The sequence below is a fragment of the Chiloscyllium punctatum genome, chromosome 44 (assembly GCF_047496795.1).
Source record: "Chiloscyllium punctatum isolate Juve2018m chromosome 44, sChiPun1.3, whole genome shotgun sequence".
Taxonomy (NCBI): domain Eukaryota; kingdom Metazoa; phylum Chordata; class Chondrichthyes; order Orectolobiformes; family Hemiscylliidae; genus Chiloscyllium; species Chiloscyllium punctatum.
The window spans coordinates 48,180,540-48,196,252 of record NC_092782.1 but is presented as its reverse complement, the minus strand read 5'-3'; the positions used below and the strand labels follow the sequence as shown (position 1 = coordinate 48,196,252).

At 41.1% G+C, this 15,713-nt stretch overlaps 1 protein-coding gene across 1 annotated transcript in view; it reads right to left on the bottom strand.

The window, feature by feature from the left end:
- The window catches only part of LOC140466971 (carboxypeptidase A1-like), a 35,700-nt gene that overhangs the window by 18,847 nt on the left and 1,140 nt on the right, over positions 1–15,713 (bottom strand). Inside the window, exons 2-6 of the mRNA XM_072562882.1 lie at positions 15,464–15,545; positions 7,576–7,710; positions 7,342–7,440; positions 6,189–6,290; positions 182–283 (exon numbers count right to left, since the gene is read on the bottom strand). Of these exons, the coding sequence (XP_072418983.1) occupies positions 182–283; positions 6,189–6,290; positions 7,342–7,440; positions 7,576–7,677 (405 nt within the window). The 5' untranslated portion in view covers positions 7,678–7,710; positions 15,464–15,545. The remainder of the gene's footprint in view (positions 1–181; positions 284–6,188; positions 6,291–7,341; positions 7,441–7,575; positions 7,711–15,463; positions 15,546–15,713) is intronic.

Genomic DNA, 15,713 nt, shown 5'->3' with positions numbered 1-15,713 from the left:
CTGGACTAGTGGGATGCTGTTAGAGTCACATCAGAAATGGAAACAAAAGTGAGCTCACAATCCCATTTGCTACAAATTATGAACAGGATTTTACAATCACTGGCTAAACAATGGCACAGTCAGATTTGTAAGAACCAAACCCTTTTCATTCTTCCTACAAACACAATCTTCTAAACCTTACCTTATTTGCAAGCCAGAGGGATGTAGCAGGGCTAATCCATTCACGGGCATGAATACCAAAATTAATCCAAATAGCAGGTCGGTTAATCCCACCAGTGCTGAACTGTAGGAAGACCAATCACAAACAGTTGGTTTTGGGTAAACTGTACTACAAAATAGCCAGCATTATTAAATTCTAATACATCATCTGAAATAACATAAATAAAACAAAAATAATGTCTGATAATCAAAAAGAGAAAGTGACTATTTTTCCTCTGCTGTTAAATGTGATTATGCAATTGGGTAGGCACTTACTGAACAATTCTGTGTGCTAATTGTTACATTAAGAACTAATTTAAGATAATAATTTGAGCTTTCACTATGGCTCATTTATGCTTGCTGGATGGATACTCTTCTCTTTGACCAAATGTTCAGGCCTTGTACTTTTCTTAATTTTTGGAAATATGGAGAGTCTATAGTTCCCTGTTGCTTTCTCCATGACAACACCTCAGGCCAATCATAGTCAGTGTAATAACCAATCAGCATCCCTTTTCTCCTTTAATATAAATTTTGTGATGGTTTGAATTTTGACATTCTTGCATTTCTCCTGACAGCAATGTCTTCCTTTTCACTAAAATTCTTTTTGACACATTGAGTTATTGTGTTCTGGAATGCAGTGCCTGAAAGAGTGGTGGATGCAGATTGAATAGTAAGATTCAAAAGAGAATTAGATAACTATTTGAAAAGGAAAAATATCGTAAACCTAACTGGATAGTTCTATGATAGGATAAGCAGGTAAATCAAGTGGCCTTGTTCTTTGTTTAATGATTCAGAGTGGGAATGATTTCTGTGCTGGAATTTAATTGATGCTTAATGTGATTTATAGAAAATTAGCAATATAGCAGCAAATCATATGTTGGAAAATACTTCGGGTCAACAGCTAGTTAATAGTTTAAGAATACTCAAGAGTGACATAGACTGAAATCTAATTGACTAATTCGCATAATTTATAACCAACATAAGAAAAAACTGGGATTGGGGTTTTCCTGAAAACTCAGTCTTTTAAAATGTAAATTGCCTGGAGAGGTAATTATGTAGATATCTCCCTTCTTTTTTTTTAAGAGCATAAAATAATTCTAATACCTTTATAATTCTAATACGTTTCTATTTTAAGACGAAAATGTCAATTATCTCCCATTGATATCCCAAATGTTATTGTGCTAGCGAGGTGAGGAATGTGCTAGCAAGGCACAGAATAGGGAAAGAGAGGAGTTGAATTACAGAGATGGTGCAGGTGGGAGGTTTTCAGATACCTGGATAATTGAGGCTCATTCTGAGGTAGCTGGGACCGCTACAAACAGGATTGTCTACACCTGAACCAGAGGGATACCAATATCCTGCAGGGAGGGGGGGTGATGTTTGCTAAAGCTCTTTGGGAGAGTTTAAACTAATTCATCTGGGGAATGGGGAAGCTAAATTGTAGTTCCAGTGTCCAGGAGTTTGAGAGCAGTGAGATCAGAAATGAGGTTTCAAGGTCGCAAGAGTTCATCGACAAGCAGGAAGGTGGTTTGAAATGTGCCTACTTCAACATCAGGAGCATCCGGAATAAGGTGGGTGAACACAGCATGGATTGGTACCTGGGACTTCGATGTTGTGATCATAGAGCAGGGACAGGAATGGTTGTTGCAAATGCTGGGATTTAGATGTTTCAGTAAGACAGAGAAGATGGTAAATGAAGGGGTGGTGTGGCATTGTTAGTCAAGCACAGTATTACGGTGGCAGAAAGGACATTTAAGGACTTGTCTACTAAGGTAGTATGGGCTGAAGTTAGAAATAGGAAAGGAGACGTCACCCTGTTGGGAGTTTTCTATAGGCCTCCGAATAGTTCCAGAGATATAAAGGAAAGGATAGCAAAGATTATTCTGGATAGGAGCGAGAGTAACAGGGTAACTGTTTTGGGTCCTTATCTTTTCAAATATTGACGGGAAATACTATAGTTCAAGTACTTTAGATGGGTCAGTTTTTGTCCAATGTGTGCAGGATGGTTTCCTGACACAGTATATAGACAAACCAATGAGGGGCAAGGCCACATTGGATTTGGTACTGAGTAATAAACATGGTCAGGTGTTAGATTAGGAGGTAGGTGAGCACTTTGGTGATAGTGACCACAATTCAGTTATGTTTATTTTAGCAATGGAAAAGAAGAGGTATATAATGCAAGGCAAGAGTTATTGCTGGGGGAAAGGCAATTATGATGCGATTAGGCAAGATTTAGGATGTATAGGATGGGGGAGGAAACTGCAGGGGATGGGCACAATTGAAATGTGGAGCTTATTCAAGGAACAGCTACTGCGTGTGCTTGATAATATGTACCTGTCAGGCAGGAAGGAAGTAGTCAATTGAGGGAGCTGTAGTTTACTAAAGAAGTTGAATCTCTTGTCAAGAAGAAGACTTGTATTAGGATGGGATATGAAGGCTCAGTTAAGGCACTTGAGAGTTATGTGTCAGCCAGGAAAGACCTAAAGAAAGAGCTAAGAAGAGCCAAGAGGGGCCATGAAAAGTCGTTGGCAGATAGGATCAAGGAAAACCCTAAAGCTTTCTAGAGATATATCAGGAATAAAAGAATGACGAGAGTAAGATTAAGGCCAATCAAGGACAGTAGTGGGAAGTTATGGGTGAGGTCCAAGGAGGCCAATGGGCTGAGAAGTGGCAGATGGAGTTTAATTCAGCTAAATGCGAGGTGCTGCATTTTGGGAAAGCAAATCTTAGCAGGACTTATACACTTAATGGTAAGGTCCTAGGGAGTGTTGCTGAACAAAGAGATCTTGGAGTGCAGGTTCATTGTTCTTTGAAAGTGGAGTTGCAGGTAGATAGGATAGTGAAGAAGGTGTTTGGTATGCTTTCCTTTATTGGTCAGACTATTGAGTACAGGAGTTGGGAGGTCATGTTGCAGCTGTAGAGGACATTGGTTAGGCCACTGTTGGAATATTGCACACAATTCTGGTATCCTTCCTATCGGAAAGCTGTTGTGAAACTTGAAAGGGTTCAGAAAAGATTTACAAGGATGTTGCCAAGGTTGGAGGATTTGAGCTACAGGGAGAGGCTGAACATGCTGGGGCTGTTTTCCCTGGAGCGTCGGAGGCTGAGGGGTGACGTTATAGAGGTTTACAAAATTATGAGGGGCATGGATAGGATAAATAGGCAAAGTCTTTTCCCTGGGGTTGGGGAGTCCAGAACTAGAGGGCATAGGTTTAGGGTGAGAGGGGAAAGATATAAAAGAGACCTAAGGGGCAACGTTTTCATGCAGAGTGTGGTATGTGTATGGAATGAGCTGCCAGAGGATGTGGTTGAGGCTGGTACAATTGCAACATTTAAGAGGCATTTGGATGGGTATATAAATAGGAAGGGTTTGGAGGGATATGGGCCAGGTGCTGGCAGGTGGGACTAGATTGGGTTGGGATATCTGGTCGGCATGGACGGGTTGGACCGAAGGGTCTGTTTCCATGCTGTACACCTTTATGACTCTATGACTCTAGGTGAAGCACTAAATGAATATTTTTTGTCAGTATTCACACCGGGAAAAAGACAATGTTGTCAAGGAGAATACTAAGATACAGGCTACTTAACTAGGTAGGATTGAAGTTCACAAGGAGGAGGTGTTAGCAATTCTGGTGAGTGTGAAAATAGATGAGTCCCCTGGGCCAGATGGGATTTATCCTAGGATTCTCTGGGAACCCAGGGAGGAGATTGCAGAGCCTTTGGCTTGATCTTTATGTCATCATTGTCTACACAAATACTGCCAGAAGACTGGAGGACAGCAAATGCTGTCCCCTTGTTCAAGAAGGAGAATAGAGACAACCCTGGAAATTATAGACCAGTGAGCCTTACTTCAGTTGTGGGTAAAGTGTTGGAAAAGATTATAAGAGATAGGATTTATAACCATCTAAAAATGAATAAGTTGATTAGGGATAGTGAACACTGTTTTGCAAAGGGTAGATCATGCCTCAGAAACCTTATTGAGTTCTTTGAGATGGTGACCAAACAGGTGAATGAAGGTGAAGTGATTGATGTGGTGTATATGGATTTCTGTAAGATGTTGATAAGGTTCCCCACAGTAGGCTATTGCACAAAATACGGAGGCATGGGATTAGGGGTGATTTAGCAGTTTGGATCAAAAATTGGCTAGGTGAAAGAAGACAGAGGGTGGTGATTGATGGGAAATGTTCATCCTGGAATTCAGTCACTAGTGGTGAACCGCAAGGATTGGTTTGGGGCTACTGCTGTTTGTCATTTTTATAAATGACCTGGATGAGGGCCAAGAAGGGTGGGTTAGTAAATTTGTGGATGACACTAAAGTCAGTGGAGTTGTGGATAGTGCTGAAGAATGTTGCAGGTTACAGAAGGACACAGATAAGCTGCAGAGCTGGGCCGAGAGGTGGCAAATGGAGTTTAATGCAGAAAAGTGTGAGGTGATTCACTTTGGAAGGAGCAACAGGAATAAAGAGAACTGGGCTAATGGTAAGATTCTTGAAAGTATAGATGAGCAGAGAAATATCAGTGTCCATGTACAATGATCACTGAAAGTTGCCACCTAGGTTGATAGGGTTGTTAAGAAGGCATATGGTATGTTAGCTTTTGTTGGTAGAGGGATTGAATTTCAGAGGCATGAGGTCATGCTGCAGCTGTACAAAATTCTGGTGCGGCCACATTTGGAGTATTGCATACAGTTCTAGTCACCGCATTATAGGAAAGATGCGAAAACTTTGGAAAGCTGCAGTGGAGATTTACTAGATGTTGCCTGGTATGGAGAGAAGATCTTATGAGGAAAGGCTGAGGGATTTGATGCTGTTTTCGTTAGAGAGAAGAAGGTTGAAAGGTGACTTAATTGAGATCTATAAGATAATTAGACGGTTAGTTATGGTGGACAGTGAGAGTCTTTTTCCTCGGATGGTGATGATTAGCACGCAGGGGCATAGCTTTAAGTTGAGGGTGATAGATATAGGACAGATGTCTGTTTCTTTATTCAGAGTCGTAGGGGCATGGAATGCACTGCCTGCAATAGTTGTAGACTCGCCAACTTTAAGGGCATTTAAATGGTCATTGAATAAACATATGGATGAAAATGGAATAGTGTAGGATAGATAGGCTTCAGATTGGTCTCACAGGTCGATGCAACATCGAGGGCTAAAGGGCCTGTACTGTGCTGTATTGTTCTATGTTCAATGTTCTATGAACAGCAATTCCTCCTTTTTTACCATTAATATCACCACAGGAGGTGTATATTTCTTGCAATCTATCTTTATCCTGAAATGTTCTCCATGTGCAGGGAGTTCAAGGAGAAACTTAAGTTGGAGATAGGGTTTCATTGCTTTTATTTTTAGGTAAGCTGCCTGTGGCGGGGCAACATGTCTCTACCTCATCGACATATCAAGTAAGTCCTGGGGCAGAGCTAGAGATATGCAAGTATAGTGAACAAGAGTGCAGTGACGTTATGTGAGCACTGCTGTTCCTCCTAGCTCCGCAGGAATGACGTTTGGAATGCTTTGTGAACTTTTACATTTTGTTGGCAGCTGCAATCCCTATTGGAGGATCCTGAGTAGAACAGGCCCAGATCTTGCTCCACTCACTGCTCTCCAGTTTTGGCAAGGACACTGCAATCAGACAATAGGTTCCTCAATTACGTAGACCCCTAAAATCCCAACATCAGGTTTATTGATTCAGAAGTATAATTGGGGCCCTTGGTGTTGGCCTCCAAACTTAGTCTTTGTTCACTTATTTTACTCTAATAAACAGGCACATCTAAGTCCAATTTCTCACCCTCAGTTCATCCTTGAATCTGAAATAAAGTTGTTCAGACAGTCTCATTGCCAAAACTATATTTTCATCATGACTGTGAGTTCTTACCAAAGCTAATTTTCTTTTTATTTATCAGGTAGGGTTACCCCTTTAAGCAGTGCCTTGCAGTTTAGGAATTGTTTGATTGAAATATATAACATGAAGAGATATGCCAGCTCCCTGTTTATACCCACCCTTAGCACATAGATTGGGCGGTTCTCGAAAGTGGTACCAATCTGCATTTTGCTGACCAGGCCTGAGTTTGAAGCTACAAACGAGTCCATCCAAGTGTAAATCTGAGGAAGAGAGATAAAATGAACAGTCAGAATGATTTATTATTAGACAATGAGATTCCCTTGTGTTGTCTCTCTGGAAGGTGGATGGAGGAAGAAATTGTACAATGTAAACTGCAATGAAAAATTACATGGCGCTCAATTTAAAATGAGCAGTTGATTAACTACACATTAATTTCAGATTACAATTTCACCCCAAATGACAATCAAATGCGGATTTTCAGAATATGGGATTTCCACCTTCCTCAGTAAGTTCTAATTTAAAGACTCGATTTTGACTTCCTCAGTGGAGAAAATAGTTTCTCTTTTATCAACACAACAACATTTGATGTGGCCACCCTTCTGCCTTCTATATTCTGATGAATCTGTGCTGTCCCTTGTCAAAGAAGAATATATCCTTCCTGAAGGTGGAGTTCCACATTACAGGCAGTGTCCTATCAAGACTTTGTGTAACTCAAGTATAATGAATGTACTGGGAGCTTTGGAAGAGTGATAGAATAAATTCAAAGCACACTGATAATCATAACAGTAAAACAGGCAAGAAAGTGATAAGGAATGTTGGGTTGAATAAAGGATTAATTATCACTCTCTAACTTTATTTTTGTATCCTTTCCAAGTTTAAGTTGTGAAACTTCAAGAATGACCTCTCCCTTAAATACAAAGGTTTCCATTTTTACCTATGACTGTTCGACTTCACTTTCAATATTTATTAAAGGGCAGCATGGTGGCTCAGTGGTTAGCACTGCTGCGACACAGGTTCGATTTGCAACTTTGGCTGTGTGGAGTCTGTGTGGAGTTGCACATTGTCCACCTGTCTGCATGGGTTTCCGCCAAATGCTCTGGTTTCCTCCCACAATCCAAAGATGTGCAGGTTAGGTGAATTGGCCATGCTCAATTGCCCATCGTGTTAGGTGCATTAGTCAGGAGAAATATAGAATAGGGGAATGGGTTGTCTGGGTGGGTTACTCTTCGGAGAGTTGGTGTGAACTTGTTGGGCCAAAGGGCAAGTTCTGTACTGTAGGGAATCTAATCTAATCAAATTGCTTGACTTTACCTCCTCCAGTGTGTGGTAAGAAGCATAGTTGAATGTTTGGCTTTTACGTTCCTTATGCCGAGAAAGTACCATTTCCTTCTTCTCTTCATCCAGTAGAAGCTGAAAAGTTAGAGTACAATGATTAGTAAGTTGTCCTTAAAATCAACTGACCATAGTATTGACTCCAGAGTCAGTGTGCACATTATGCAGTGTAATCAGATTATAAATCACTAAGGGTCAGGTGAAAGACAATACCTGCAGATCTTCAATCAAGATTGAGTAACCAATACCGTTGAACTCAAAGAAGGCTTTCACAGATTGCACATGTTCTCTTGGGACTTGGATGTCAATGGGCATCAAGGGTCTGCTTGGTTCTAACCAGAAATCAATCTGAGGATAAGAATTGTACAATAGACTATTAGCGTGTGGATTGGCACAAGTGAAAAAACACAATCTAAGAAAAAACACTGAAATGTTTCCATGGTTTTTAATTTCTACAAGCCATGACATAATCCAGGTTGACATGCTCCATATACCAGGGAGGGAGTGCTCCACTGTCAGAGCTGTGACTTTCAGGTGAGACATTAAACCAGTGGTCCATCTGCCATAGAGTCATAGAGATGTACAGCATGGAAACAGACCCTTCGGTCCAACCTGTCCACGCTGACCAGATATCCCAACCCAATCTAGCCCCACCTGCCAGCAACCGGTCCATATCCCTCCAAACCTTCCTATTCGTATACCCATCCAAATGCCTCTTAAATGTTGCAATTGTACCAGCCTCATTCCATACACGCACCACCTTCTGCATGAAAAAGTTGCCCCTTAGATCTCTTTTATATCTTTCCCCTCTCACCCTAAACCTATGCCCTCTAGTTCTGGAATCCCCCATCCCAGGGAAAAGACTTTGTCTATTTATCCTATCCATGCCCCTCATAATTTTGTAAACCTCTATAAGGTCACCCCTCAACCTCCGACGCTCCAGGGAAAACAGCCCCAGCCTGTTCAGCCTGTCCCTGTAGCTCAAATCCTCCAACCCTGGCAACATCCTTGTAAATCTTTTCTGAACCCTTTCGAGTTTCACAACAGCTTTCCGATAAGAAGGAGACCAGAATTGCATGCAATATTCCAACAGTGGCCTAACTAATGTCCTGAACAGCTGCAACATGACCTCCCAATTCCTGTACTCAATACTCTGACCAAAAAAGGAAAGCATACCAAACACCTTCTTCACTATCCTATCTACCTGCAAATCCACTTTCAAGGAGCTATCAACCTGCACTCCAAGGTCTCTTTGTTCAGCAACACTCCCTAGGACCTTACCATTAAGTGTATAAGTCCTGCTAAGATTTGCTTTCCCAAAATGCAGCACCTCACATTTATCTGAATTAAACTCCATCTCTATTGGCCCATCTGGTCCAGATCCTGTTTTAATCTGAGGTAACCCTCTTCGCTGTCCACTACACCTCCAATTTTGGTGTCATCTGCAAACTTACTAACTGTACCTCTTATGCTCTCATCCAAATCATTTATGTACATGACAAAAAGTAGAGGACCCAGCACCGATCCTTGTGGCACTCCACTGGGCACAGGCCTCCAGTCTGAAGAACAACCCTCCACCACCACCCTCTGTCTTCTACCTTTGAGCTAGTTCTGTATCCAAATGGCTAGTTCTCCCTGTATTCCATGAGGTCTAACCTTGCTAATCAGTCTCCCATGGGGAACCTTGTCGAATGCCTTACGAAAGTCTATAATCCCTTTGAGGTGGGTGTAAAAGATTGTTCATCAATACTTATTTCTCAATCGACATTGCTAAAACTTTATGTTGTTGTCATGTCTTTCCCTGGAGCTTGCTGTGATCTAATTGCCTGCTATATTGGTACAATAACTAGTCCTTCACTAACTGTGAAGTGTTTTACAACATCCTTTGAGTGTGAAAGATGCTAAATAACTGCAAGTTATTTTGTCTTTGGTTAATGGTTCAATGTTGTGTTGGTTTGGGGTTGGGGAGTCCAGAACTAGAGGGCATAGGTTTAGGGTGAGAGAGGAAAGATATAAAAGAGACCTAAGGGGCAACTTTTTCATACAGAGGGTGGTACGTGTATGGAATGAGCTGCCAGAGGATGTGGTGGAGACTGGTACAATTGTAATATTTAAGAGGCATTTGAATGGGTATATGAATAGGAAGGGTTTGGAGGGACATGGGCTGGGTGCTGGCAGGTGGGACTAGATTGGGTTGGGATATCTGGTCGGCATGGACAGGTTGGACCGAAGGGTCTGTTTCCATGCTGTACATCTCTATGACTCTATGACTCTGTGAATATTTTAGTAAAAGCATAAAGGACAACAAGAATAGTGACATATAAACTCACTAGAACATTACCAGGACTGACGGTTAACACTTTGAATAGGAACTTGAGAAGAGCCATTTTTCCAACTGAGCTGAGAAGGTGACAGAGTGAACAGAAAGAGATCTCCAAGATTATTATTAGAATAATATCATAAATAAGGATGGTGTGGTTGGAAGGACAGTAAACAAAAAAGATTGGAGAAAGATTGGAGTGACTGGACTTGTATACACTAGGGTTTAGAAGGATGAGAGGGGATCAGATTGAGAAGTATAAAATTATTAATGGATTGGACAATCTGGAGGCAGGAAGCATGTTTCCGCTGATGGGTGAGTCCAGAACCAGAGGACACAGTTTAAAAATAAGGGGTGGGCCATTTAGAACAGAGTTGAGGAGAAACTTCTTCACCCAGAGAGGAGTGGATATTTTGGAATGCTCTGCCCCAGAAAGCAGTGGAGGCCAAGCCTCAGGATATTTTCAAGAAAGAGATGGATAGAGCTCTTAGAGATAGTGGAATCAAGGGTTATGGGGATAAGACAGGAACAGCATACTGATTGTGAATGGTCAGCCATGATCATAATGAATGCTGGTATTGGCTCAAAAGGCCGAATGGCCTACTCCTGCACCTATTGTCTATTGTCAAAAGGAACAAATTCTAAGATAATCACAAAAAATACTATGCTCATGGCTATGAGGGATCAAATAGTAAAGTGAGACCAGACAAGATGAGAAGAGAAATGCTGCCATGAACCTGATAAATGAAATGGCATTTTGCCATCCTGTTGCATCCTATAGTTCTTTGATGTAAGTTACTGCAAGTTTGAAAGATCTCACAGATCTGCAGGATTCAACAGTCTGTTTCTTTCCTGTCACACAGATTCACCATTGTTCCAGACAATGTCCAACCTTTAGCAAATCAAATGTCATTTCCCCTTCCCCCTCCCTCTCCCCTCACCATCCATCCATGGACAGACAGGCTAGAGATGCGTTGTAGCGTTGTGTGGATCCAAGTACACTGTGGAGTGGAGGGTTGTAAGTGTACCAATGACTTAGAATAGAGGTTGACTGCCCATCCCATTCCAACATTCAATTAAACCATGGCAGATTAATATCTTAACTTCGACTATGGTTCTATCACCTTTAACACTCTTGCCTGACAAAAATCTATCAAGTTTGGTTTTGAATATTCTAATTGAGTACCTTCTCAACAGCTTTTTGAAAAGAATTCCAAGGTTCAACTGAAGCATTGCATACCTACATTAGATGCAGTACTTTGTTAACTTGAACCTCTGTTTTATATTACAGGAGCAGTATGGGACCACCAACAAATTTGACAGGAGAGAAAATGAGGCATTTTCCAGTGGAGCAAGTTATGTGTTCTGTAGAAGGAGTAAGCTGATATGAACAAACAAGTTAGGAATAGCTCACAATGTGGTCTCTTTTACAGAAGTGCAGACTGGGCAACAGTTTTGCAGAACACCCACATTCTGTCCTCAAAAAGACCTTGAGCTTCCAGTTGCCTGCCCTTTCAACACACCACCATGCTCCCCGGTCAATACCCCTGCCTTGGATTTGCTACACTGCTCCAGCGAAGTTCAGCGCAAGCCAGAAGCACAACATCTCAGTTTCCTCTTGGGAACTCTGCGGCCTTCTGGACTCAATACCAAGTTCAATAATTTTAGGGTTTGAACGTCTTCTCCATGTCCTTACCCCAACTCCCACACAACCAGGCCTTGGTATCCCATGGGCTGCTACCACAAACAACCCATTGTCAGTCACTAACAATCTCTATTAGCAGCTATTGATTCTCCCAGGCTTACCTTTACCCGCTTTTTTGGCTGCCCAACTGTTTTTTCTTTCTCTCTCTCTCTGTGCTCCATTTCTACCTATCATTGACTCATTGCCCCCACCCCCCCCCGGCCCACCTTCTCTAACATATACAATATACCAACCATTTCCCAGTTACAATCAATTCTGTAGAAGGGTCACTGGACCCGAAACATTAACTCTGCTTTCTCTCCACAGATGCTGCCAGATCTGCTGAGGTTTTTCTGTCAATTTCTGATAATGTTTCAAATTAGGAGTAGCAGTGAAATATTCATCGTCTCAGGTCTGCTCTGTTATTTGATATCATCATGGTTGATCCACTAATTTCCACTCTAGCCGCAATGTCCTTTGACTATCTTGCAAATAGAGAATCTATTTAACTGAGCCTTAAAAGTGAAGTTGCAGGTAGACAGGATATTGAAGAAGGTGTTTGTAATGCTTTCCTGTATTGGTCACAACGTTGAATATAGGAGTTGGAAGGTCATGTTACGGCTGTACAGAACATTGGTCAGGCCACTTTTTGAATATTACATGCAATTCTGGTATCCCTCCTATCAGAAGGATGTTTTTAGATTAGATTACCTACAGTGTAGAAACAGGCCCTTTGGCCCACCAAGTCCACACTGACTTTCCGAAGGGTAGCCCACCTAGACCCGTTTCCATATATTTATCCCTGTTAGGTGCTTTAGTCAGAGGGAAATGGATCTGGGTGGGTTACTCTTCAGAGGGTCGGTGTGGACTTGTTGGGCCAAAGGGCCTGTTTCCACACTGTAGGGAATCTAATCTAATCTGATGCACCTAACACTACGGGCAATTTATCATGGCCAATTCATCTGACCTACACATCTTTGGAATGTGGGAGGAAACCAGAGCACCTGGAGGAAACCCACGCAGATACAGAGAGAATGTGCAAACTCCATACAGACAGTCACCCAAGGATGGAATCGAACATGGGTCTCTGGCTCTGTGAGGCAGCTGTGCTAACTACTGAGCCATTGTGCTGCCCTAAATACCCTAATGTTGTGAAACTTAAAAGTGTTCAGAAAAGATTCACAAGAATGTTGCCAGAGTTAGAGGGTTTGAGCTATATAGGGAGAGGCTGACTAGGCTGGGGCTGTTTTCCCTGGAGTCTTGGAGGCTGAGGGATGACCTTATAAAGGTTTATAAAATCATGAGGGGCATGGATACGATAAATAGGCAAGATCTTTTCCCTGGGGTAGGGGAGTCCAGAACTAGAGGGCATTGGTTTAGGGTAAGAGGGGAAAGATTTAAAAGGGACTTTAGGGGCAACCTTTACACGCAGAGGGTGGTGTGTGTTTGGAATGAGCTGCCAGAGGAAGAGGTGGAGGCTAGTACAATTACAACATTTAAAGGCATCTGGATAGGTATATGAATAGGAAGGGTTTAGAGGGATATGGGCCAAGTGCTGGCAAATGGGACTAGATTAGGTTGGGATTTCTAGTCATCATGGACGAGTTGGACCAAAGGGTTTGTTTCCATGCTGTACATCTCTATAACTCTATGATTCCATGACCCAGCCTCTGCCTTCTGGAGAAGTAAGTTCCACACACTAATCATGCTCTGACACAAAATGTTTCTCCACACCTCCATCTAAAAGTAATATCTCTTACTTTTAAACTGTATCTCCTCATTTTAGTCTCTCCCATGAGGGAAATATGCTTTCAGTATCCACCCTGTCATGTCCTCTCAGGATTTAAACAAAATCCAAAAGAACCGCAGGTGTTGTAAATCAGAAACCAAAACAGAAGTTGTTGGAAAAGCTTAGCAAGTTTGCCAGCATCTGTAAAGAGAAATCAGAGTGACCATGTCAGGTCCAGTGACCTTTCCTGATCTGAGGAATCTGAAATGTTAACTCTGATATTTCTTCACAGATGCTGCCAGACTTGCTGAGCTTTTCCAGCAACTTCTGTCTTTTATTTCCTCACAGGGTCTTGCCAGGTCCAATAACATCATCTCTTATTCCTCTAAACTCTTGTGGATAGAGGCCCAATCTGTCCAGCCTTTCCACATAACCACCTCATCCCAGGTATCAGCTAACACAACATTCTCTGCACTGTTTCTAATGCAACCAAAGTCTTTCTTAAATCAGGGTACCAAAACTGGCGCATGGGTCATCTCAGAAACATCTTGTGTGACACTATGTTTATATATTCCACCTCCCTTGCTATAAATGACAATAAACTCCATTTGCTTCCCCAATCACGCACCATCCCTGCAAACTAACTTTTTTGTAGTTAATGTACCAGATCGCTGATGAAGGACAGTAATATATCATTATTATTTGGCAACTTAAGTTTTAAAGTATATTTTTGGTTTTCTGTTAATGGAGGTGACAATTCTTTTCAGGATCAGAAGCTTTTTTTTATAAGCAGTGGATCAAAACAGCAGTTCCAAGGCATCACGTGGCTTAAGCTCAATGACTGGCGAAGATCCCTGCTAAGATAATTGCTGAAATAGTTACTACGTTGAGTCTTTATGACCCAGAAAAAGAAGCCAGAAGAAGGGTCGCTTTAGAAGATCTGAGAAAGATGCACAAAGTGGCAATTAATTAGTGGCCAAGGTTGCTGGAAAACACTTTTCTGGGAATTCAGTGTGAAAAATCAACTGGTTAACTTGTAGCTGTGTATATCAGGAACAATAGTAATGGAGAGAATCATGTAAAATCATACATTCAAACATAAAAATTAGGATCAAAGTTAGGCTATTTGGCTCATGCCTGTTCTGCCATCAATAGAGTCATGGCTTATCTGTTCATGTTATGAATTACACATTCCTATCTACTCCTGTTAACGTTTTATTGTATTGCATCTACCTTCAAATTCTGTTAAACATACAGAAATTTGACGAGAGGAAATGCTTGCAACCTCTTCAGTTGAGAAGAAATCTTAAAGTGAAGGCAGGAGGGATGCTTCACTGGGGCTGAGATTCTGCAAAATATAATCTGGGAAAGATGACTGAATCTTTCTTTTTGCTGTTTGAATCTTTCCAAATTGCCATATGATTTTGTATTTTTGTTTTGCTTGTGTGTAATGAAGTTAAAAATACATTAGCATCCTTTTGTAAATATGTTCAGTGACCGACCATAGCAGGATCCAAATTGTAAAAATAAAATTTATCAACCCAGGCCTCACTCTGCCAGTTTTACCATTAGCTGGAATCAATAACAATCCTCTGATCCCTCCATATTGCTGAGTTCTGCAATTTCTCTCCATTTAAAAGCATGCTCCTTTTCCATTGTTCCTTCCAAAGGAGACAATTTTACATTTTGCCACATGGGTCCATCAGGAATATTTTTGCCCATTCATTTAATCTATCAATATCCTTTTGCAGATTGCTTATGTCCTCTTCATAACTTAATTTCTTACACATCTTTGTGTTATCATCAAACTTAGCGACCATACATTTGGTTCCTTCAACTTTGATATAGGATTTAATTAATTGAGGCTCCAATGATGATCCCTGTTGCACTCCACTGATTACATTTTCCAACCTGAAAATAACCCAATTATCAGTACATTTGATTTCCTGTTCACTAACCATTCGTCTACTCATGCTAATGTGTTATCCTTACACCATGTGTTCTTATTTTGCCTAATAACGATTGATGTGGCAAATTATTAAATGCCTTTTGGAAATCAGAAATTGCTTTGATTTCTTTAATATATACATGACAGGGATTCACAATGACACATTAGCAATTATTTCAGTTCAATAATTATTTGTATGTTTTTAACTGCAATTGATGATTGCCTGATAGGTAAAGCATTTTAATATAGTGAGAAATTTAAAATGTCATATCAAAGGCCACAACTAAGACTGAAGAGCATAAGGCAAAGATAATATGTGACCACTGATCAGACTGAAATGGGAGACAAAGCATGAAGGGATGCCCAAGAATTGCATTGATTTATACTAATTAAATATTATCTTTATGTATGCTAACTCACGTTTAGATGCTGTAGTTCTTGGAGAGATTGCACCAGGTCAAGCTGTGCCTCATTGCTGGCAGTGATTCGTAAAACCTGGTCACTGTAGGAAGAAAACATGAAAGAAAGGGAATTGAAATTCTTCATGGGAGAGTTAAAAGCCATGGGGCAGTCTTTTCATCTCAACCCTTGAGAGAGGAATGTGTTACACCATTTCTGAAATGGTAGATTATTGTGTGTTACTTTAAGCTTTGCACCAAAAATTACAATA